The sequence below is a fragment of the Peromyscus maniculatus genome, chromosome 12, assembly GCF_049852395.1.
Source record: "Peromyscus maniculatus bairdii isolate BWxNUB_F1_BW_parent chromosome 12, HU_Pman_BW_mat_3.1, whole genome shotgun sequence".
Taxonomy (NCBI): Eukaryota; Metazoa; Chordata; class Mammalia; order Rodentia; family Cricetidae; genus Peromyscus; species Peromyscus maniculatus.
In genome coordinates this window covers 8,133,422-8,156,178 of record NC_134863.1, presented here as the reverse complement: position 1 = coordinate 8,156,178, position 22,757 = coordinate 8,133,422, and the positions used below count along the sequence as shown (strand labels likewise).

Sequence of the window (22,757 nt, the reverse complement as noted above, 5' to 3'; positions counted from 1 at the left end):
CTTAGTTTTACTTAGAAAAAGACAGAAACAGCAATATCAGACTAGAGGGATAGGAAGTTCATGCCACGTCTAAGCTCACTGTGGTAACCTACACAATCTTTACATCACCCTCTGGTGGGTACTGCTACTGTCCACAGACTTACGATTAACCACACTTGTTTTGAGTAAATACTTGTACATGTCCTGTCTTCCAGCCTCACCTCAACTAAAGCCAAGTGTTTGGCTCATAGTCCCTACTCAAAAAGAAACACTTTCACTTAAACTATCATCTTAATACCTTAAAAATGAATAATTCAATCATTGGTACCTAAACTTGAAAATTCTAGTTTTAATTCTTTTGGATATTCTGCCTCCCTCCCTCCCTCCCTCCCTCCCTCCCTCCCTCCCTCCCTTCCATGTTCTACTGGCCCTGAGCACACTATATGGCTGAAGATGAGCCGCATCTTCCTGCCTCTATCTCCTGAGTATTAGGATAATAGTCACCAATCACCAGACCTGGTTTTATGCAGTGCCAAGGAACCAACTCAGGTTCACACATGCTGGACTGGACAAGAACCCTACCAACTGAGCTACACCACAGCCCCAGACATTCAACTTTCTAAACCAGGTCTGATTATTATGGTTCCCGCATGAATATGTAGTCTTTGAATAACACAGACTACAACATGACCTCCAAACAGAGGGGCCCTGTGCATGTACTTTCCTTTAGAAGGCTCTCACATGGGCTCTTCGTGGAAACATTTAGGAAGTGCTCAAGAAAATTATTGTTTCTATTTTACAGACGATAAAATTTAGAGTCAGAGAAATTAAAATAGCCTCCTTAGAACCTGTGTGGGCAGTAAGTGACCAAGACCAGACTTCCTAGACGCTGGTCTCGTTCTCCACATTGATCCAAATCATAGCTGAGGTTTCTACTAACCTGAGGTAATTAAGTCGAGAGCAATAGGAACTCCAATGAGTCTGGGGAGAAGCTGGGTTCCTCTGGCACCAGGAAGAATTCCCAGTGTGACTTCTGGAAAGCCAACACGAGCCTACAAGACATTAAAGGCAGAAAGGCCACCGTAGTGAGACAATGCATTGAGATTTTAGTGTGCCCAGGACTTTCTACACCATAAGAAACAGCTTCACTGAAATCAGCAACCGTCTCTAGAAGGCACACAGTGTTTACTGTCTCCTTTAATAACATGAGCAGAGCTCTGCTGTTTGCACACATCCTTGCTTGGGCACATTTCTTTCCTTTGACTCTACAAGTACCCCTTTCAATAACAAAGTAGTTTGCAGTTTTCAGGTCCCTGCAAGCATCAGAACATAAAGACAAAACCCAGAGGAGGGAGAGAACGATACAGAACTTCCCGTATCTCCACTCTACAAAGAACATTCACAACCTAACAAGAAAAGGACAACCAACTAATAATGGGCTGATTATCTGAATAAACAATCCCCCAAAGAAAGGATACAAGTGGTAAATAGCGTTCAGTTTCATCTGCCACTGGGGATGTAGATGTAAGCCACAATGAAACACAAGTGATGCCTGCCAGGATGAATATAATAAAAAGGCAGGTGCTCACTTTGGCAGCACACATGCCCGAACTGGAACAATACAGAGATGATTATCATGGGAGCTGCCAAGGATGACACACATGTTCATGAAGCGTTCCCTATTTTTCAACAGAGAAGAGGACATTGGGGTACAAGTGATTTGAAGGGGGACATGGGGGGGAGTTTTAATTAGGAAGGGGGAAGGAGATTAAAAAACCGAATAAAGGGGGAGAAGGCTAAACTAATAGTAAAGATGTCTGAAAAGGGGGCTCCACAGAGCACTGGCTGCTCTTCCAAAGAACCTGGGTTTAATTCCCAGGGCATCTCACAACTGTCTGCAACTCCAGTTCCTGTGGACCTGACTCCTTCACACAGACATACACGCAGGCCAAATGCCAACACACACATACATGCACATACACAGATGTCTGAAAAAGTCATAGGGCATCATACTATTATCTCTCTGCCAAAAATTACACATAACACATATGAGTCTGTATTATGTGTACATATATAGTTTAAATGGTATTTTCCCATCTGGGCTGACAATGCTGCCCACAAGAATCACAGACAATTTAACAGAAAACCCAACACCGGACATGAGAAGTCTCTGTTCAGGTTGTTGGTCAGGATTGTCCAAGAGACTCCCCAAATGCTACAGAATATTGTTGTTATCTTTGGTTGCCTCCCAGAGGTGGAAGGGAAGGTCCCTATTGCTGAAGACACCAGGCACTTCCGAAACAGGACCCAGAGACTGTGAAGCTGGAATTGACCCGAAAGCCTCCTTCCTGAGGACTAGTTTACATGACATCACCAGCTTCCAAAGGAGGGAAGCAACCAACAATCTAGTCATGATGCTCACGAACCGTAACAAGTATCATGGATGCAGTAGTGGCACCCACATCTGCGTGGTAACCAACATCTCTCGAGTCGGACTTAAGACCCGCTCAACAAAAGGGAAGTCATCTCTGGTACTGGAAACCTAGCCAGCTACCCAGGGCTAGTGAATTCAGAGATCTTGGAGGGAACCTACAACTACCGCTTTACTAAACAATTTCTAACTGCATTGTAAATATTTGTCCTTATACCCACAGTGCATTCCTCACCACCACTCCCACCCCCTGTCACTGTAACAGATAAAGACCACTACAGAAAATCACAACCGATCAAAATGCAGAGTTGTGGAGCCCAGCCCCAATGGAACATCTACAAAAGAACATTGGAACCTAAGGCTCAGGGAACACTGTGGAAGAGGGAGGTGGGAATCAAACAGTGGAGCCAGCACCCAAGATGGCACAGGACCGTCACCGGTAAGCCAGCAGTTCAAAGCCATCAGGCCCAGGCCTAGCCCACCTTTAGAGTTTGCACTGAAGACAAGCCCCACCCCAACCCATCCCTAGGAGTCTCTTACCTCTGCATTGGCAATCCGGTAGTGACAGCCCAGGGCCAGCTCTAGTCCTCCTCCAAGGGCCACACCTTCGATAGCAGCCACTACTGGCTTCTGGTATCTCTGTAATTCATCGACCGTGTCTCCCAATCTGAGGCCAGAGGAGGGAGCGCTGAAGCCATGGATATCTGCACCTAAAGACACAGGGACAAGAGGAGTTGGTTCAGAAGGACTGGGTCTTTGTCACGAACACCAGGGGACACAGCCAGTCTTAGAAGGCTCAGATGCCTTGGGGCTGAGAGGCACTTCAGCCTCAGACTGTAGACAGAAGGAAATGAGAGAAAAATCACATCTTTACCAGGAACCATATCACCTTCCACATTCTGCGTTCCCACTGGGTAGTGAGCAGCTTCAACTTTGGGGAAACTGAAGAGCCCAGAAAAAAGAACTAGTTCTTTACTAAGTCTATCGTTTTGAGAGTCAGGCCCTCTCACTCTTCACCAACCTAGTTGTTAAGAATGTCACCCTTTCTTCACTAAGAGCAAAAGCCATTACAGTGTAAAATGCCATAGTTAAATGCAGACTATTTACGAGTTATGTCCATAACCAACTTAGTCTCTATATATTTCCTAAAAACATTTTTAAAATAATTTTTTATTTAAAAAAAAAATTCATTCTTTTACATACCAACCCCTGTTCCTCCTCCTGCCCTTCTCCTGCTTCCCTCCACCTACCCCTATTCTACCCCCATCCCCTCCTCCTAGAGGGTAAGGCCTCCCTTGGGGAGTCAACCCAGTCTGGCACACCAGGTAGGGACCTAGCCCCTCCACACTGCATCAAGGCTGAGTAAGGCATGGCACCATATGGAATGGGCTCTAAAAAGCCAGTTCGTGTACCCAGGATAAGTCCTGGTTTCCTGAAAGCATTTTTAAATGACTTACTTAATTTTATTTTAGGGGTATGGGGATTTCGTCTGCATTTTGTGTCTGTGTACCACATGCCTGCAGTACCTGTGAAGGCCAGAAGAGAACCTTGGATTCCCAGGAACTGGAGTTACAGAGGGCTACATGGCCATCTCACCCTCTGCAAGAACAGCCAGTGCACTTAGACACTGATCCATCTCTCTAGTCCCTGATAGAACGCGAAACGTGGCCATGTGATCTACGCACATGCGTGGAGTAGTGATATGACCTGGGCACGCCCAGCTTTTAAAAATCTGTCACCATGTTCCTGGTTCCTTCTTCTTCTCCACACACGAGTCTCTCCCACAGGCCTGCGCACTCTCTGACCCTTTATCTTTAATAAAACTCTTATTAGCGGGTTCTGTCATGTTTCATGATATTTTCTTGCAGGGTAAGAGCACAACGCGGCCAATTAACTAACAGTGTGGTCACAGCTTCACAGAAACCAAAGGTAAGGGTATAGTGATTCCAATTCTTGGAGAAAACTTCAATTTTGGACACTGGTTTAATGTCTAGAAGTTTTATTAGATTCCCTTCTTAATTACAATGAATTTCTGATGACTTATTTTGCTATTCCTGCAAACATAACCGTATCTTTGGATAATGGGGTGTTTTTGTTGTTGTTGTTGTTTGTTTGTTTTAAAGCTTCCTTTACAATCCTTACACCATTGGTTTACTTTTCTAGTTCAGTAGGCTGGAAAAGGGTCTAAGTCCAAATGAGCAGAGTTCAGCCTTCTCTTCCTCCCACAAGGAGAGCTTTCTACTCACCATTTCTTTGTTTGCTGTAGGTCTTGTAAACATGGCTATCTTCAACTCTAGCTCACTAAGAATTTTTATCTTTATGTTCTCTATTGAATATAATTTGCCCTGCATCTCTTGAAATAACCATATCATTATCCTTTTTAATCTTCTACTGGGATAAGTAACACTGACGGAGTATCCCAGGATTCATACTTCTAAGACAAGAGTGGTTGTCACACCTTTTACATAACAGGAGGTCCTGTTTGGAGAATAGCAAGATCAGGGTTGCTCTATCCTTTTGATTGCTCACACTGCCCTGGTCAGGTACTAGTTTAAGCTCAGGCTAGCATCAGCACAAACTGAGATAGGTATTGCACTGCTGTGTCCACAGAGTATCTGTGAATATCATCTGACTTGGAAGCAGAGCCTTTGTGGAGCCCTTCACGTTCAGAAGAGGTGACACAGGGGCTGGAAGGATGGCTCATCTGTTAGGAGCACCGGCTGCTCCTCCAGAGGACCTGGATTTGGTTCCCAGCACCCACAGGGCAGCTCATCACCATCTCTAGCTCCAGTTCTAGAGGATCGGATGCCCTTCTCGGCCTCTGCTGGCATTGCGTGCACACGGTACAGGCATACATGCTGGCAAAACTTTACTCATATACATAAAATAACGAATCTCTTATAAAAGGAAAATATGTAATACTGGGTAATCAGAAGCTACCTAAGATCAGAGACTTCACTGTGGACCTGCTGGGAAGAAGGCATGTGAAGACAGAAACAGTGGGGAATAACACTTCCAAAGCAAGGACTGACAGTGCCAGCCACAGGATGCCAGAGGGGACAGGCAAAGGTTCTCCTTAGACCCCACAGGAAGAGGGCCTGCTGGTGTCCCATCATGAGCGTCCAGCCCCCAGAACCGAGGTACAGGAAACTTCTATTATTTTAAAATGATTATGGACACTCAGGAGGCAGAGAAGGCAGATCTCTGTGAGTTTGAGGCCAGCCTGGTCTATAGAGTGAGTTCCAGGTGAGCCAGAATTGCATGGGGAAACCCTATCTCAAAAAAATAGTTGATGGAAACGTGTTACAGTAGCACCTGGAGACTTATCCAAAGAAGGTTCCTTGCCGGGCTGTGGTGGCACACGCCTTTAATCCCAGCACTTGGGAGGCAGAGCCAGGTGGATCTCTGTGAGTTCAAGGCCAGCCTGGGCTACCAAGTGAGTTCCAGGAAAGGTGCAAAGCTACACAGAGAAACCCTGTCTCAAAAAAAACCAAAAAAAAAAAAAAAAGGTTCCAGGAGCCTTCTCCTGCCTTCCTAAAATGTTATCATAAAATTGAAGGAGCATTATCTTTGAATTTGTAGGAGAGTTTGCCAATGATGCCACCCACCCTGGGCCGAAAATTTACTTTGTGAGTTTTCTGATTACTAATTGAATTTATTTATTTATTGCTACTTTTTGATTCAAGATGTTGCTAATGTAGATCAGGCTGCTGTGGGAAACTCACTGTATGATTCGGAGCTCCTCAACCTCCTGAGTGGAGATTACAGGCCGGTACCAGCACACAGAGCCCTTCTGTAATGGATACACAACTGTTTGGCCTTCCCTTCCCCTTGAGTCAGTTTTCGTAGATAAAAAATATTTTCCTAATTCATATTTCTAGTATCGTCAATGTTACTTGCATTTTTCATGTATTTTTCCAGCTATTTTTAAAATTAATTGTGTTGCCTGACAATTTCATACATGTATAAAATGCACTGTGATTACTCTCATCCTCACCCTGTCCCTGCCAACATCCATTCTCTACAAAATCCCTTCCCCGCACTCATGTCTTTGTGATCTGTTTTATGGACCATGGAGTTTAGCCAGGGCCATCTGTGTCACCCTCATCCACTCAGGCTGGCAGCCAGCAGTGAGAAGACAACTAACGACCCCCGCTCTCCCAGCATCTACCAGCGGTCAACGGTTCAGCAGAGAGTGGTAGGGGCCCAGGTGTCCCTCCCCAACCCACAACTGCCCAAGGATAGGACTCTTGTGGGCTGCAAGAATATATTATAGAGATTCAGCTGGATATTAAAACTATACCTAGCCCCGCGGTGGTGGTGCATGCCTTTAATCCCAACACTTGGGAGGCAGAGCCAGACTCTGTGAGTTCAAGGCCAGCCTGGTCTACAGAGTTCCAGGAAAGGCGCAAAGCTACATAGAGAAACCCTGTCTCAAAAAACCAAAAAAATAAATTAAAATAAAAAAATAAAGCTATAATCTAGAAATTTCAAGGTATTTTTCTAGAGGAAGCCATTTATCATGGAATATTTGGTGTTATTCAGTTTTTAATATTTCAGCTGTCTTCTGCTATGAAATTCTTGTGGGCCCACATATTACTAGACCATATTGGCAAACAGTGTAAGCTTCCCAGGAGCTGATCCTCTTTCTAGGTAACTAATTCCCCACAGAGCCTAGGAGACAGGCAGACTTTAGATGCATAGCTTTGTTTCTTGTGCAAATGAAGCTCAGACCATTCCTTGCATTCAGGCCTAATGGCATTCCAGAGACTCAGAAGAAAGGAGGTTTTTGCATACCCAGGTGGAGTAAAAGGTGGAACAAGATTCCTGGCCAGAACTGAATTGCATGGCCAGGAGAGAAAGAACAAGACAGTTTTCCTGTAGATGGTAGATAGAGTCGCATGACCAGAGAGAAGAAAGGCAGAGATTCTGTAGAAGGTAAGGCAGATCTCTTGTAGAGCTTATCCGGGCCAGGAGTAAGGAGCTAGGAAGGATAGATGGAAGAAGAAGGAACCAAGGACGAAGATGTGGTCAAAGCACAAGAGCTTACTAAAATTATGAGGACAGGAAAAGTGGGCACAGAGAGGACCTGAATGTGAGGACAGAGCTGAAGCTGTGTAGATAGAATTTTGTCATAGAGGAATAAAATAAACGGACAAAGAGCATGGTGTACTTAGATTCTTTACCCAAAAACAATTCTCGCCATTTGTAGTTTCTCTTCTGGGCCCCTGGGAAGACTATTATTGAGGCTGGTCCATTAATAGTATTAGGACCCGTCCTGTGCAGGTCCAGTATGGGACTGCAGCTGCTGAGGGTTTGTGACCGCAGTGGCCATGTCATGCCAGATGTTATTTTGTGGCCCTTCTCCTCATCTTCCAGCTCTTTTCTTTTGAGGCTTTCTCTCTGTGTAACCTTGAGCTGGCCTTGAATGCATTATGTAGCCCAGGCTGGCCTCAAGTTCATGACCTTCTTACCTCGACCTCTTAAATGCTGAGGCCGCAGGAGAGCACCAGTGCACTCGCTTTCAGACCTCTCAGATGCACTGTTTTTGCTTGCTCTCTCTCTCTCTCTCTCTCTCTCTCTCTCTCTCTCTCTCTCTCTCTCTCTCTCTCTTTAATTTTCCAGAGCTGAGGACCGAACCCAGGGCCTTGTGCTTACTAGGAAGGTGCTCTACCACTGAGCTAAATCCCCAACCCCTGGGGATTTTGTCTTTTTGGTTTTTCGAGACAGGGTTTCTCTGTGTAGTTTTGGTGCCTGTCCTGGATCTCACTCTGTAGACCAGGCTAGCCTCGAACTCACAGAGATCCGCCTGGCTCTGCCTCCCAAGTGCTGGGATTAAAGACGTGCACCACCAATTTTTTTCTTTTCTTTTCTTTTCTTTCTTTCTTTCTTTTTTTTTTTTTTTTTTGAGACAGGGTTTCTCTGTGTAGTTTTGGTGCCTGTCCTGGATCTCACTCTGTAGACCAGGCTGGCCTTGAACTCACAGAGATCCGCCTGGCTCTGCCTCCTGAGTGCTGGGACTAAAGATATGCGCCACCATTGCCCAGCTGAAAATTGAGTGTTCTATGATTCTGAGCCCCTTTCGAGCCTCAGATCATCATTGTGAGTGTTCAAGCTTCAGATTCTAGTGAGAAAGCCATTTCATAGCTGGTTTAATGTTGGTGTGTTATTTTAACCTGTCTCTTCCTCAGCCTTCTTCATCTGGATCTGCTGAGCATTAAAATGCATATAAGATCATTATCATTTTGTTTTAATTAGTAAATAATCAGGCAGGGCAAGCAGTGACTACTGTGGTCAGTATTTTTATACTGTCTCTTATCCTGACTCTAACAACGGGGTATTTTCAGGTTATCATTTACAAACAATGAATACCTATGGTCTGGTGAGTTCCCAGGGCCCTCATCTCCATGTGACTTCCGTCAAAGGGTTCAATATATTCATTTTCAGGGCAGGGAAAGAAAGAGGCTCTACGGACCACACTGAAAGATCCAACACATCAGACCCTTTGGTCATGCTGTCACTGTCACACAGTGACCCACGAGAGCAGTGCCAGGGTCCCGTGGAGGGGGCACTGTCTGAAGGAAAATGAACTCCACTTCAAGATGCAGTGTGAATAAAATGGTAATGCTTCCTGAACTTGTTCTGGGTCCAGACACTGACACGAATGCTCAGCCAGTGCTGAAGCCCAACATGGCAGAGACCTATCGGGCCTTTGTGAAAAACTCTCCCCTTCTGATGCCAATGGGGATTGAGAGTCCAAAATGGCCAGCTTTGGCAAGCATTAACATAAGCCTAGGAACTGTAGCCATGCGGTTGGATTCTCCAGAAAGTAATGTATGGTAACTGCTTTTTCAAGTATGTTTGAGAATGTGTCACCCAGACACCTTGGAGATTAAGGATAACCCTGAAGTCACTGACCTCCATTTGTTAACAGTAGCATGCCAGCTAAGCCTTTTCATTTTCAAAATCCTCTTCAAGCTGGTGTAGTACCTAATTTTCAGGAGTGGCTCTGTGCAATATTTATTGGCCTCCTGAAATTCATTTAGCCCCTTTTGAAGACACCTTAAAATTTATGAGCCTGAATGTAGCCACTATAAGACCATTAGTTATACTCCTTGTGAGCTGCCTGTTTTTTCTTTATGGTTCTTAGTTGTTCTTTTATAGAGCTGTCAGATTAAGTCGTGCTGGGATCAAGAAAAATGGGCCTTGGCGGTTTGTGTTCCTGGAGTTGTGTCCATGCCAGTGGATGCCCACATGCTCCAGCAGAGAATTTGACATTGCTGCTGCTGTTGTTGCTGTTATAGCAGAGGTGGCCACCGCTGCTACTGTTTCTGGGATTACCATTTCATAATCGCTTACTACAGCTAGCACAGTGGAGACCCTGGCAGCAAAAGTAGCTACTACAGTTAATTAATCTTTCATTCTATTGGGCATGATAAATTTAATTCAATAGTTATATACATTTTGATTGGCTTTGAAAATTATAAATTTATAAACTCAAGTTCCATTTGCTTTTGGGATACCATCTTATAAGGACTCCAATTTGCAGTATGGCTCGTTAAGGAAGGGAATGACTGTTGCCTTTAGCCTACTGGCTATGGGTGGGTTAGAACTTCTGTTGGTCTTTTCTGTGTCGAACACACAGATTGCAAGCCCAGCACCACTTTGAGCTTTTTGGCAGCAGTTAACTCTACAGCTCACACATGGTTGAGCCTGTATGATAATGAGTTTTCAGAGATGGGTAATGCCTGGGGGGCGCTCACCAATCTAAGACAGAACACCTGTGTGGCCTGGGCAGGTGTCTCCATGACGGGTAAGGTGACCTGCTGACATCCCACACAACCTAAGTCAGAAGCTCATTTATTAGTAAAAGGGGGACCTGTAGGGCCCTGGCCCGCGTTTTGGGTAACTGTTGTCTTGCTTGCTGACCTTGACCTTGATATCCTCCCTATGCTAATTCCCTCCCGGGTTTCACCCTCCTGGATGCTTAAGGGAAGTTCCTTGTCTGTGTATCCTGAATAATGGGCGTTAACAGCTTAGATGCAAGATTGTAAAACATCAGTAGCGAACTTCTGCCCTCCCCTCCGGGGTTCTCCCATTGTGCTGTAAGCCTGTATTTAAGACCTCCTCCCTCCTTCAATAAACAGCACTCAGCATTAAAAAAAAGAATGCTCAGCCAAGAAATCTCATTTAATCCCACACGACCTCCTTCAGCTACAAATTAGGCTCCTACTCTATTGGCAGAGAAAATGAGGTAAGGATATCAGAGGCTAGCCCAAACTCACACAGGGTGGAAGGGACGTATGCAGAGCAGATACACAGCAAATTTATGGCCGTAGCTGTTGGCCCTCAAGGCTGGATGTTCTTCAAAGGCTCAGTCTACATAAGAGACAAAGGCCACAATCCTGTCTAGATCTCTCTTGGGAGAGATGTGTCCCTTCCCCCATGATGCTTTTCTCTCCCGCTCTAGTGCCTTGTTCATCACCCTCACTTTTTTTTTTTTTTTTTTTGGTTTTTTTTCGAGACAGGGTTTCTCTGTGTAGCTTTGCGCCTTTCCTGGGACTCACTTGGTAGCCCAGGCTGGCCTCAAACTCACAGAGATCCGCCTGGCTCTGCCTCCCGAGTGCTGGGATTAAAGGCGTGCACCACCACCGCCCGGCTACACCCTCACTTTTTACCCACAGGGACAGCCGATGCACTAGACTGGGCATAGTTCTAGAGGTAATGGGAAAGACTTAGACAGTCCTCACCTGAGCAGAATTTGCCATCTGATCCACAGATGATGATGGCTTTAATCGTATAGTCTGACCGGGCTTTCTGGAGTCCTTCTCTTATCCCACTTATGACAGCTGGGCTGAAAGAAAACAAGTCCATGAAGTGGATTAGTCAAAATTAAATTTCTATGATCTTAGAGATTTTCTTTAACTGATGATAGATAAAACAACACAGGTTCTCACCACAGAACTTTTACTATTTGCTCAATAGATAAAATGTCTACTCTCAATTAAGTGCCGAGCTGATAAAATAAACGCACTTTCAAAGCAATTATTACTTTCCTCCACTGCGCTCTAACTTTTTTTTTTTTTTTGACAGGGTTTCTCTGTATTGTTTTGGTGCCTGTTCTGGATCTCGCTCTGTAGACCAGTCTGGCCTCGAACTCACAGAGATCTGCCTGGCTCTGCCTCCCGAGTGCTGGGATTAAAGGTGTGCCACCACTGCCTGGCAACTGCCCTCTAACTTTGATGATGAAAAATTAGTTACCAGTTTTAAAAAATTATACATGCTATCACAAGCACAGAGTTACCTGATAAGTATATGTCGCTACCATGTAGAATCTTCACTGTTATGTGTACAATGTGAACATTTCAAACCAAATGGAAAAACCAAACTGTTACAAAAGATGTGCTGAGACCAACAAGACAAAAATTCATGGAACACAGTAGATACCTACCTCCCCTTATGCATGAGTGATAAGTACCTTTCACCCAGTTACTTTTTGCCTAGACACAATTAAGCAAAACCTCCTGTTCCTGACTTATTAATAGGAAATCAAATAAACAGAGTATGAGCCATTACATAATACCGAGAGGTCCAAAAGGAGCGAGCAGTTTCCTTCAGTGTCTGGGTGGAATTGCTTCTGGACACACTGCCCCCAGCAAAACAGAAACCCCCCCCCCATGTTCCAGGCTGGCAGATAAAACCCTGCAGTGCTCTCACATACCCCGTACAAAACATCATTTCCAAACGACTTACAACAAACCACAAAATAGACACGCTGCATAGCTCACGGCACACGGTTTATGGCATAATGACAAGATAGAAAGAAAAGGTGACATCCTCGCTGGGGGATCAACTGTTTTCTATCTGTGGGTAAATGGCAGGTATGGAACCCAAGGCCAAACTATTCCCTTCTGCACATCCCTGTCCCGGGAGTCACCGAGGAGAGGGCTGGGACTTCACATCATCCCCTCATCTCTTATTCATGACTGTTTATTCTGAAAACAGAAAAAAAAAAGTATCTGCAAACCACAGAGCTTGAGCAGGGCCAGTTGAGGGGGACCATGGTCTGTCTCCCAGCCAGGAGAACGGACTCTGAGAAGACGTGAGCCGTTGTCTGCCTCACTAAACAAGCCCTTCCTTCCTCTAGAGCTATTAAAACAATAACAAGAACAAAAACCCAAACAGAAAACACCTAAAGTTTATCAAATCAAATGTGTTCAATTGTCAAAAAGAAAGAATATAAAACATGGCACACATATGAGGTTAGGTTCTAATGTGAAGAAACTTTCTTTTCAGCTATGCGTTTGTGTACATGTGTTTGTAGTTGCTAGGTAAAATATAGGGTCTCCTCTCACGAGGGTGGAGGATTTAGAGATGTGAAAGGCGTTGATCTGGGGAAATGCGTAGGAATACCCTTCTTCTCCAGAGACTCTAGACTTTCATTGGAATAGAAAGAAGTTTGGCTAAGCCAGCAACTAAGGATTTATAATATTTTGTGGGGAGAGGGGAAAAAGAATTATTCAAATAAAAGCTCAGTAGGCAATCGCGGTGGCTCTCACCTTAAATCTCAGGACTTGGGAGACAGAAGGTAGTGGATCTGTGGACTTGAGGCCAGCCAGTGCTACATACTGAGACCTTGTCTTAATAAAAGGGGGGGGGGGGTCGGTAAGCTAGAAAGATAATTTCCCACAAAAATTAAACACAAGAAAGAATAAAAGTATAAAACAAAGAAAAACTGGGAATATATTTCACTTGGTAAACAAGCTAAAATGTGGTAAGTCATGTTCCTTAATATGAGTGGTAAGAAAACATCTTAAAACATAAGAACAAAGTCCTTAGGGAATAAAGTTGAAGCTTTTCCCTTCGAGGGGTAATTATCTTTTACCTACATACTTTCTATCTTTTAACCTCTTGTTTTTAATTGGTTAATCAGAAATGAAATCTGATCATGAAAACAGATTCTGAGCCATTACACCACAGTTCATGCAGTCAATGTGGGCACCCTTCCAGACCCATTCTGGATTATGAAAATCCCTACATGTGGAGGTCTGTTACAGGAAAAGAGGGGATCAGCCACATGAAACCTATGGCCACTGCCATCTCTAGACTACTCAGCATTGGAAGTGTCCTGGGGAAGGTGATTATGCATAAACAGAGAGAAAGCCTCTGGGTTTATTAGGGCCTCAGGCACCTTGGGTGTAGTTATGCTTTTTATCTGTGTTGGCTGAAAGGCAGATGGGAGACTCAGGGATACAGAAGGCCACTGTATTTTCCTTTTGGGTAAAGAATGGCAGTCAGTGGTGGCTCACAATTGTAATCTGAGCACTTGAATGCCTGAGGCAGGAGGACTGTTGCAAGTTCAAGGCCAGCCTGCATTATAGAGTGCACTCTTTGTTTCAAAAATCCAAAGCAAACAACACCAGCAGCCCCTCACAACGATGAAAGGGCACCTCAGTTGGTGCCATGAAGAGGCTGACTTGCCTGTTCCAACCACATCTCTCTGTTCATGTATGTATCGGGTAACACTGAAAAACTTAAAAACCGGAAATAAAGAAAAAGGATGAGCTGCTGTAGGAAAAACTTCGGTACTAGATATAGGAGCTGAGGCTGCCACAGCCTGAAGGAAATGACCATGGGGCAGGGGTGAGGGGTGGGGGCGGAGGGATTGGGGTTGTGGGAGACAAGGAGTCTTCAAGAAAAGACAGCTCAGGTGTTTCTCCTGTGAACATTTTTTTTTTAAATTGAAATTGAAGTTCATCAAATTAAGTTTGAGGCTTAAGAACCAGTATTTTTTTTTTTTCTCCAAACAGAAAAGAAAATCAGACAGTCCAAACTAATCTCTAAAGGTGGATTTGTTTCACAAAACTGTGGAATCAGTAGTGCATCAGTGTGTGTGTCTTCAGTTCTAAAGTAAAACATGGAGTTTTTAAACATGTGGATTTCAGGGGCAGGGCGGGCGGGCGGGCGGAAGCCACTGTTCCCAGGGCCAGGCCTGGTAAGCAACCTGGTGCTAAATTTGCACGCCAACACCCATCGGAACTCAAGCAAACAGTCTGGCTATACTCAATGAAAGAATTAAACTATTTCTCTGGGTAAATCCCCAAACTAGTCCAGTAAGCATGTTTGAGTTACCTTTCCCCTGTTACTTTTTACCCTTGGACCTGGAGGAAAAAAAAAAAAACAACCCTGGCTTTTGACTGGTTAATTAGCAATCGGATCATGACACAGCTTGAGAACTGTTACATAATATTCACAAGTCCACAAAGCATAAGCATTTCCCTCTGCATCTGTGGGAAACAGGTTCCTGGTGACCCTGTCCCCCATGGAACCTAAATCCTCAGATAGTGAAGTCCCTCATAGAAAATGAGATAGTGTTCATATGTACACATATCATCTCTAGACTACTTACAACAGCCCATAATCTGGAAACGCTATGTAAATATTTGTTGAGCTACATTACTCAAAGAAGAATGACAAGGGAAAATAATCTGTGTTCATTTGGGAAACTTCCATGGTGGATGTGACTACATTTTCCCACCCAGGGTTGGCTGAATGGCAGATGTGGAACCAAAAGGGGCTGGGGGTTTTTCCTTCCAGGTAAAGTGTGACCCCCAACTGGGCCCAAACAACCTCAGTGAGTACCACTCTAGGGTGAGAGTCTTCCCACTTTACCTAGCGTCTCCACTTTTTATTTATGTTCTTGGTAATTTTGGGGAAAGTTCATAAAGAGGAAAACCTGGAAAAGGAAACCGGCTTTGTTTGGTTTTCTCTAGGTGAAGGGGAGAAAAGTAACTGGGGAAAAGGTAACTATTAGACATGGGGTCAAGCCTCTCCTGTGTTCCCGGAGGAACTCTCCACCTTTAAAGATTCAGGCGGCAGCTCTGCAGCTTTGCAGCCCTGTTAAGACCCCAGCAGCTAGAACAAGCGTGTCTTCAGAACAACACACTATCAGGAGGAGAGGACAGAGAGAGGAGAGGAGCGCCCACTGGGTGGGGACAGAGTGAGGGAACATTTCCCCAGTGCCCACTGGTGTTTCAGCTTCTTTGACCACAGCTGGCTTTTCATTTTCAACAGTTAAAAAAAAAAACCAAAAAACCAGCCAGGCGTGGAGGGGCTGGCCTTTAATCCCAGCACTTAGGAGGTTGATCTCTGTGAGTTTGAGGCCAGCCTGGTCTACAAAGAGAGTTCCAGGACAGGCAGGGCTACACAGAGAAACCCTGTCTCGAAAAACCAAAAAATTAGATTAAAAACAAAAAATACTTATCAAGTTAAGCCTCATCTGAACACTATCAGCATTTTTTCAAAAACAGAAACACAATAACACATGCCCAAGTAGCCTGTAGGGGTAAGTTTGGCTTCAAAACACCAAGTTTTCAGTTATGATTGTGTGTCTTCAGTTCCAACGTAAAACATGAAGTTTCTTACTATATGAATTACGGAAGAAAAGAGGCCAAGATGGCTGTTTCAGAAGCAGGGCTAGAAATCCTCTATACTGTGCACTTAGAAACAGGGCTGCGCCGGGCGTTGGTGGCACACGCCTTTAATCCCAGCACTTGGGAGGCAGAGCCAGGTGGATCTCTGTGAGTTCAAGGCCAGCCTGAGCTACCAAGTGAGCTCCAGGAAAGGCGCAAAGCTACACAGAGAAACCCTGTCTCGAAAAACCAAAAAAAAAAAAAAAAGAAAGAAAGAAAGAAAGAAAGAAAGAAAGAAAGAAAGAAAGAAAGAAAGAAAGAAAGAAAGAAAGAAACAGGGCTGTGAAGAGAAGCAAATGTGGCTGGCCAATCTAGCAATGAAGGAGTTAAACACTACTTCTTTCAAAAAAAATCAGTCATTCCAATCAGCATGTCTCACTTATCTAGGAAAAGGTAACTTCATACAAAACAAACAAACAAACAAAAAACAGAAATAGAAAAGGGTTAAGGAGGGAGGAAGAAAGGAAAGAAAAATGTTTGTTTGTTTGTTGTTAAGTCAGTTATCTGTACACTTAGTGAATTAGCTGTCAAGGGGAAGGTCCTCAAAGAACCAGCTTCTAGACAGGACATTTGACCTCAGGGAATACTGGGGATGCTTGCCCTTGTGTACAATAGTTACCTTTCCCCTAGTTACTTTCCACTCTTTAACCTAGAGGAAATCAAACAGAACTTCTGGCTTTCGACTGGTTAATTGGAAACCCAATCTGATAATGAAACAGATTAAAAAGCATTACATTACATTTACAAGTCCAAAAATTACATGTAATTGCTCCTTGGTATATGTGGGAAATTGGTTCTAAGACTTTTTATCCCTCCCAGAATTCCAAATTCCTCATATGCTCAAGTCCCTAATGCAAAAGCCTTTTTTCTGCATATAAATTATAATTCTAGACTATTTGTAATATCCCATAATGTGGAAATTTTTGTTAATAGTTTTTATACAAGAAGAAAAAAGATGTGTGTGCAGCAGAGATCTAAGCATCCTGGATAAGAGGACACTTTCCATCCATGGTTGGCTGATATGTATGACTAAGGGCTGGCTCCTTTGAAGAGATTCTCACATTGAGCCAGAATCATCCCAGTCAGTGCTGGGAGAAGACAGGGACTTCTCCCATTCCAACCCAACTTTCCTCTTTTATCTGTGTTCTTGCAGACCCTTGAAAAAACTCAGAAATAGGAAAAGGAAAATGGCTGTGATGGATACGGTTCTACTAAATTCAGCTGACTGAGAGGTTCCAGCAAGGCAAGGTCCACCGGAGCTAAGAAAGCACTTCCCCTGCTTACAATGCCAGATGTGTAAGTGGAGTTGAGATGATGATAGCATTCACCGGCTGAGAAAATAGCTCAGTAGTCAAAGTACTTGCCACAAGAGCAGCAAGCATGATGTCTGGAGACTAGAACCTATGTAAATGCTGGGTGGGTGTGGTGACCAGGAGACAGGATCCTAGGAGCAAGCTAGCTAACCAGACTAGCCCTGCTGGTGAGCTCTAAGTTCAGTGGAGAGACTGGGCCTTGATGAAGGAGTGGGGAGCCACCAGGGAGACTGGAAGTCAGCCACTGGCTTCCATACTCATATGTGAACACAGAGGTAACGTTTTGTGCATGCCGCCTTAACCTGAAGAGCTTCGACCTCAGCACGATTTCCCTACTGAAATTTTTGCTGTTGTTACTTAAACCAAAGCTTATTAAATCCAACTTGTGGTCCACAACCAGTTTATTTTCCAAATGAAGACACAGAAGTAAAACTAGAATTTTCCAAAATCTATAACATGTAAAGACAGGATAGGTTTCAGAAAATTCTTTCAGTTCTACATTGTGTAGGCATGTATGCATCTTCAAGTTTTATGCACTTAATTTAAATTTATTTTTTTTAAACTAGGTAGATTATAGTAATAGAAAACGTTGAAAACCATCGTTCTGTAAGACAGGTTAAGCTAATCAGCCATGTTCTATACTTAAGAAGAAGCTGTGACTTCCAAGAATGGAGGGATACGTGGCTGCCTACATCAGCAAGGAATGATTTTAACTGGTTGGAGACAAAGAGAATTAGACAAGCCATCGTACCTCAGTCATGTAGAACGAGATAGCTTCCTGCATAAAATCAGAAAAAAGGAAGGCAGGGAGGGAGGCCAAAAAAAAACAAAACTAAGGTAAAAAGCAAGGAAGCTGTTAATGTTGGTGAGCAATCACAAGTCTGCAGCGGATGCCGAGAAAGGGGGTTACTGTCGGGGACTGAGCCAAGGCTGCTCAGAGATGCCAGGAGGGCGGCGAGGGTGAAGTCACTTACAATCCCCATTTCAGTTAGAGACTTACATTTCTCCGGGCTGGGGAGGAACTGAGCAGGTTAAAGGCTAGAAATATATCAAATAGTACCAGAAGGATTGTGGACGTGAGACTGAGACATTTCCCCTCTCCTCTTGATGGACACAGTGCCTTAATATGAGCAGAAAGCTCAGCAGAATCCGTGATTATTTTATAAGTGGATTGTGGGACTGCGGGGCTTGGGGAACCTGGAGAGAAGCCCTCCAGCAACACACACCTTTAATCCTAATACTTGGTAGGCAGAAGCTGGTGGATCTCTGTGAGTTCAAGGCCAGTCTAGTTCACACAGCTAGTTCCAGGGTCAGCCAGGACTACACAGTAAGACTGTGTCTCTAACATTACAATATTATAATAAGGATTAAAAATTTGACCTCTGTGGGCACCTGGCATGCATGTGGTGCACAGACATACATTCAGGTAAAACACCCATACACATAAAATAAAATAAAAATAATTAAAAAATTTAACAATAAAATCTAATGGCAGGGTGGTTTAAAATCTCAGTTAAAATTAACATGTCTCCTCTTTCCTGTATTTTTTTTTTTTTTTTTTTGAGACAGGGTCTGAATAGATCAACGCTTCCTCCTGCCTCAGGCTCCTGAACGCTGCCAATCCAGGTGTGTGCCAATCTGGCATCTGTTTGTTTTGCTCCAGCAGCTTGTGATGAGGATTCTCACCAAATAGCCTGTTTTCACGTGATTTACTCTGCTGTTATACAGCCACTTCCTTGGGGTTGAAGCGTTCCTCCTGGCAGGAGGAAAAGGCTAAGATTCAGGAAACTAAAGAAACTGACAAGGCGCTGGAAGCTGAACAAATTTACCGATGTTTAAGATGCTCAGGAAGCTCAGACAGTTGCAAGATTCACCGCCCCCCGACCCCCAGGTTACAGGAGCAGAAGCGGCTGTGAGGGGGTGCGGTGGTCTCCCGGGATGAGGTTTTCACGAGCCGTATGCTGGGGTGGGCTGCCGAGTGGTTCAGTCGCTTTGGAAGCACCTGTATTCTCGTAACGAACCCCAATAAGCTCACTAGTCTACCAAACTGGACTTGAGTGGAATGATTTATTTGGTCAGTCCCAGACGCCCTCTCTGCTCACACCTGCTGCACAGGAGCATTCTCAGTTTGGACCTGTTTACCAAAGATCCTCAAAGCGGGGCTTGTGGACGGAGGGAGGGGGCCAGCAGGTCACCTGAATACCCAGTCACCCCTCTCTGCTCTATTTGCACCCTTGGGTCTCTAGGAAGAACTACGGGATATAGGTAGGGACGGACTATGGGAGGGGACTCCTACCTAACCAAGCGGCACTCATCCTCTTTGCTGGGGAAGGCTGCTTCCAGGGTGGCTGCTCTGGGGTCACCTATGTTTCTCCTCCTAGCTCCCCTAACTGTTCTGAAAGTTAGCCTAATAAACTCATTGGTCCCCCTCCGAGTGAACTTGGCCGGAACTGCACCTAGGGTTGTCCTTTGGGCCGCAAGTCTTTCCTAGGGAAGGGATTTTAGCAACATCTCAGTGAAATGTTACACAGTATCGGACGTGATCCGGCCCACCACTTCCAGTCTGCATACCGGAGACGTCTCCTGAGGCTAACATAGAATTATACTCTGTTCACCAGTGACATGGAATTAACAAGGTAAAGGAACGACATCATATTCCAAAAAGACAACAGATCTCACTTTTAAAAGTAAAGTATTAAGTGCATTGTACAGGAGGGCATCGCAGGTGAAGTAAACAAAACTTCAGCTTTTCAGAAAATGCTATTCAGTAGACCCGCTCTGATGGGGAGCGTTGACATGCTTGGGGACCCTACTCTGTTTTTCTACTATAGCTTTGGGCTTCACACAGAAAGCCTGGGGCTGCAAGCCGGCAGGAGGGTTGCAGGAAGCCACACCTCTGTCGTAGGCTCCTGGCGTGCCAGAACCAGAACGTTGCGCGCTGTGAGGTTAGCAGGGGACAGGAGACCCACCCAGACCCGCCACACCCCTGGCCCGGCGCGGTTACCTGATTGCGTTGACCGGAGGGTTGCGGAGGCGGATCAGCGCCAGGGACTGAGGCAGCCTCAGATACTCAGCCATTTTCTCAGGATATCCTGCACCTCTGACGTCTGGAGCAGCCCGGGCTCCTTTTCTGGGCCGCCCCGAGAGGCGTGGTACCCGCTGGACCAATGGGAGTCGCCGCCGCCTCCTCCTCCTGCCCTCTGCACCACCTGCTCGGCAAGACTGGCTGAGCTCCAGGGAGGGTGGTCCTCCTCGGCTGGCAGAGGGAATGGCCAAAGGTAAGCTGCGGGGGTTTCACCACCGAAGTCAACAACAGGTTCCCCAAACAGCCATCTGCCAGGGCACGAAGTCCTGAGCGTCCTGTCTGTCCATCCCTCTCTGGTTCTGTCCCTTCGAAGGGCTGGGATTTCTCATAGTTCGTCCATGGACTGCGTACCTATTATAGGCTGGACGTAGGCTGGATACTGACAATAAACCATGCCTTGTCTCTTCCCTCTCAAAGCTCAGCCTGGACAGGGTCCTCCCAAATGTTCGTGTTTCTCATGGTTGCCAAAGCCCACCAAGTAGCCAGAAGACTGTGCAGGTTGACAAGAAAACAAAACAAAACAAAAACACACGTGTACATCTTCACTGATGTCTCCCAAGTTTTAACAACGTCTAAATATTATTTTCAGACTTTTTTTTTTTTTTTTTTTTTTTTTTTTTTTTTTTACTTCTTGAAATTAAGAAAGGGTCTAGCTAGTAGAAAATGCTTAGTGCCCTGGAAGTTCCAGGAACAAGCAGGGGTCAGAGTCATCCCAGTAATTGTAGCCCACAAGTCAAGGACAGCCAGCCAATCACCCAAGGCACACCTTCAGGTGCCAGTGATGACAACAGCCTCATGGGAACAAGTGACAAGCGACAGGAATCTCTATCTGCTGCCTCTAAAGCCATGCCTAATCTGTAGACTCTAACTAGTCCCCAAGTCTCCTAGTGTGTTCTGTTGGCGGAAGTCTGGCCAGCCCAGGTCTCTTTGCCTATAAGAAGCAGTAGCTTCAGCTTTGTCCCCCTTCAGATACTGGTATCTAGGAGAAAACCCTGCCGCAGTATCCTAGGAACTTGAACAGGTAGAGTTCAAGGTTTAATACCACTGAGTGGCCCTATTACACCCCACCCGCTTGGAGCAGGGGGAGATAACAAGCACATTTGGAGCCAGCCTGAGGTACTTTGTCCTCTCCATCTTGGAGGAGTCAGTCACCGGCCAGGGCGCCTCTGCATTTTTATTTTAGTTGAGCACAGAACTTTCTGCTGCGCCTCTCACAGTGGGGTGTTGGTGCAAGGGTCTATGTAAATCTAATAAGCTGCTTGGCTGTTTGGAGTTGGCTCCTCAACAGGGACAGGACCAGCACGAGGCAAGTGAGGCATTTAGAGGATGAAGGTCAAAGGGCAGTTATTATCGGGTTCACCCAGTGCTGACGCTGCTGGTTCCTCAACAACAGCCACCGTCCTGTCAATTAGTCCCTCTATAATGTTACACGCTGTGAGCCTAGGGATACAGCTAGATGGTAGCATGTTGATCTTTCTTTGCCTGGTGGTACAGATTGTCTATATGCACGGGTTCCATAATGGCTGAGTCTGAGGATGTGTAATTTGCCGATTAAATAGGTTCTACCATGTTGCTGTTCATAGACTGCTTGACTATTTGATAGTCTTTTGATCATTGGAATGAACTGCTATATCCTTCATATTTTACTCACTTTGTCTTATGAGGTGCTCTGCTACTTCATAGGCTATCATTCCTCTTGGGTAAGCACTGCACACCATCTGCATGCCTCCCCTTTGCTTAAGAACATTATTTCACTGTAGCGACTGCATTGCCTTGACTCCCCAGTTTTCGAAGGCTTCTCAGGTTCATTAATGCTTCAGAGAAATTGTTGTAAGCACTGGAACTGCTCCAATGCCCAGAGGGTAAATGGTGAACCTTATGGAAAATACTGATTTTTTTATCTGCTGGCCCATGCAGGTCTCTGTCCATGGGAAGAACAGGGGTGGCTCTTTCTTCCCATCTTGAGATCTCTATCTACTGGAAAGCTGCCAGGCAAAGAATACAACTCAGCCTTACTGAAAAGAAGGAAAATACTCATGGGTCACTAATGATCCTTCTCATCTTATCTTTGCATTATGTAAGTTTTCAAGTGTGCATCAAAAATAAGAACACAGTAAAACAGTATCAGCATGTGACCGCTGACCATTGTTACCTCCTGTGTGTGTTTTATAGTAATTTCACTCACAAGACTATGGTGTTTTGACATGGACTTTGCTGAACACAAAATAATCCTGGTCAGTACTCAGGATGCTGAGGCTGGAGGATCATCAAGGGTTTGAGGCCACCCTCAAACCTCAGGTCATATAGAGGAGGTTGTAAAACAAGCAAATGAAGGTGACATCATGGCTTTTCCTCCATTCTCCTCCCCACTCCAGCCTATTGTCTCTTTCCAAACTATACCTGCCACCATATTTTTTTAAAGAGTTTTTTTTTTTTGTTTTTTGTTGTTGTTTTTCAAGACAGGGTTTCTCTGTGTA

At 44.9% G+C, this 22,757-nt stretch overlaps 1 protein-coding gene and 1 non-coding gene across 2 annotated transcripts in view; one reads left to right on the top strand and one right to left on the bottom strand.

Moving 5' to 3' along the window:
• The window catches only part of Ehhadh (enoyl-CoA hydratase and 3-hydroxyacyl CoA dehydrogenase), a 33,728-nt gene extending 13,371 nt beyond the window's left edge, over window positions 1-20,357 (bottom strand). The window contains exons 1-4 of the mRNA XM_006987731.4: window positions 20,200-20,357; window positions 11,161-11,264; window positions 2,951-3,120; window positions 920-1,031 (exon numbers count right to left, since the gene is read on the bottom strand). Of these exons, the coding sequence (XP_006987793.3) occupies window positions 920-1,031; window positions 2,951-3,120; window positions 11,161-11,264; window positions 20,200-20,273 (460 nt within the window). The 5' untranslated portion in view covers window positions 20,274-20,357. The remainder of the gene's footprint in view (window positions 1-919; window positions 1,032-2,950; window positions 3,121-11,160; window positions 11,265-20,199) is intronic.
• On the top strand, window positions 1,561-1,666 carry LOC121821858 (U6 spliceosomal RNA). The gene has a single exon (XR_006062733.1). It is a non-coding gene; the product is annotated as a U6 spliceosomal RNA (small nuclear RNA).
• Window positions 20,358-22,757: the final 2,400 nt, after the last annotated feature.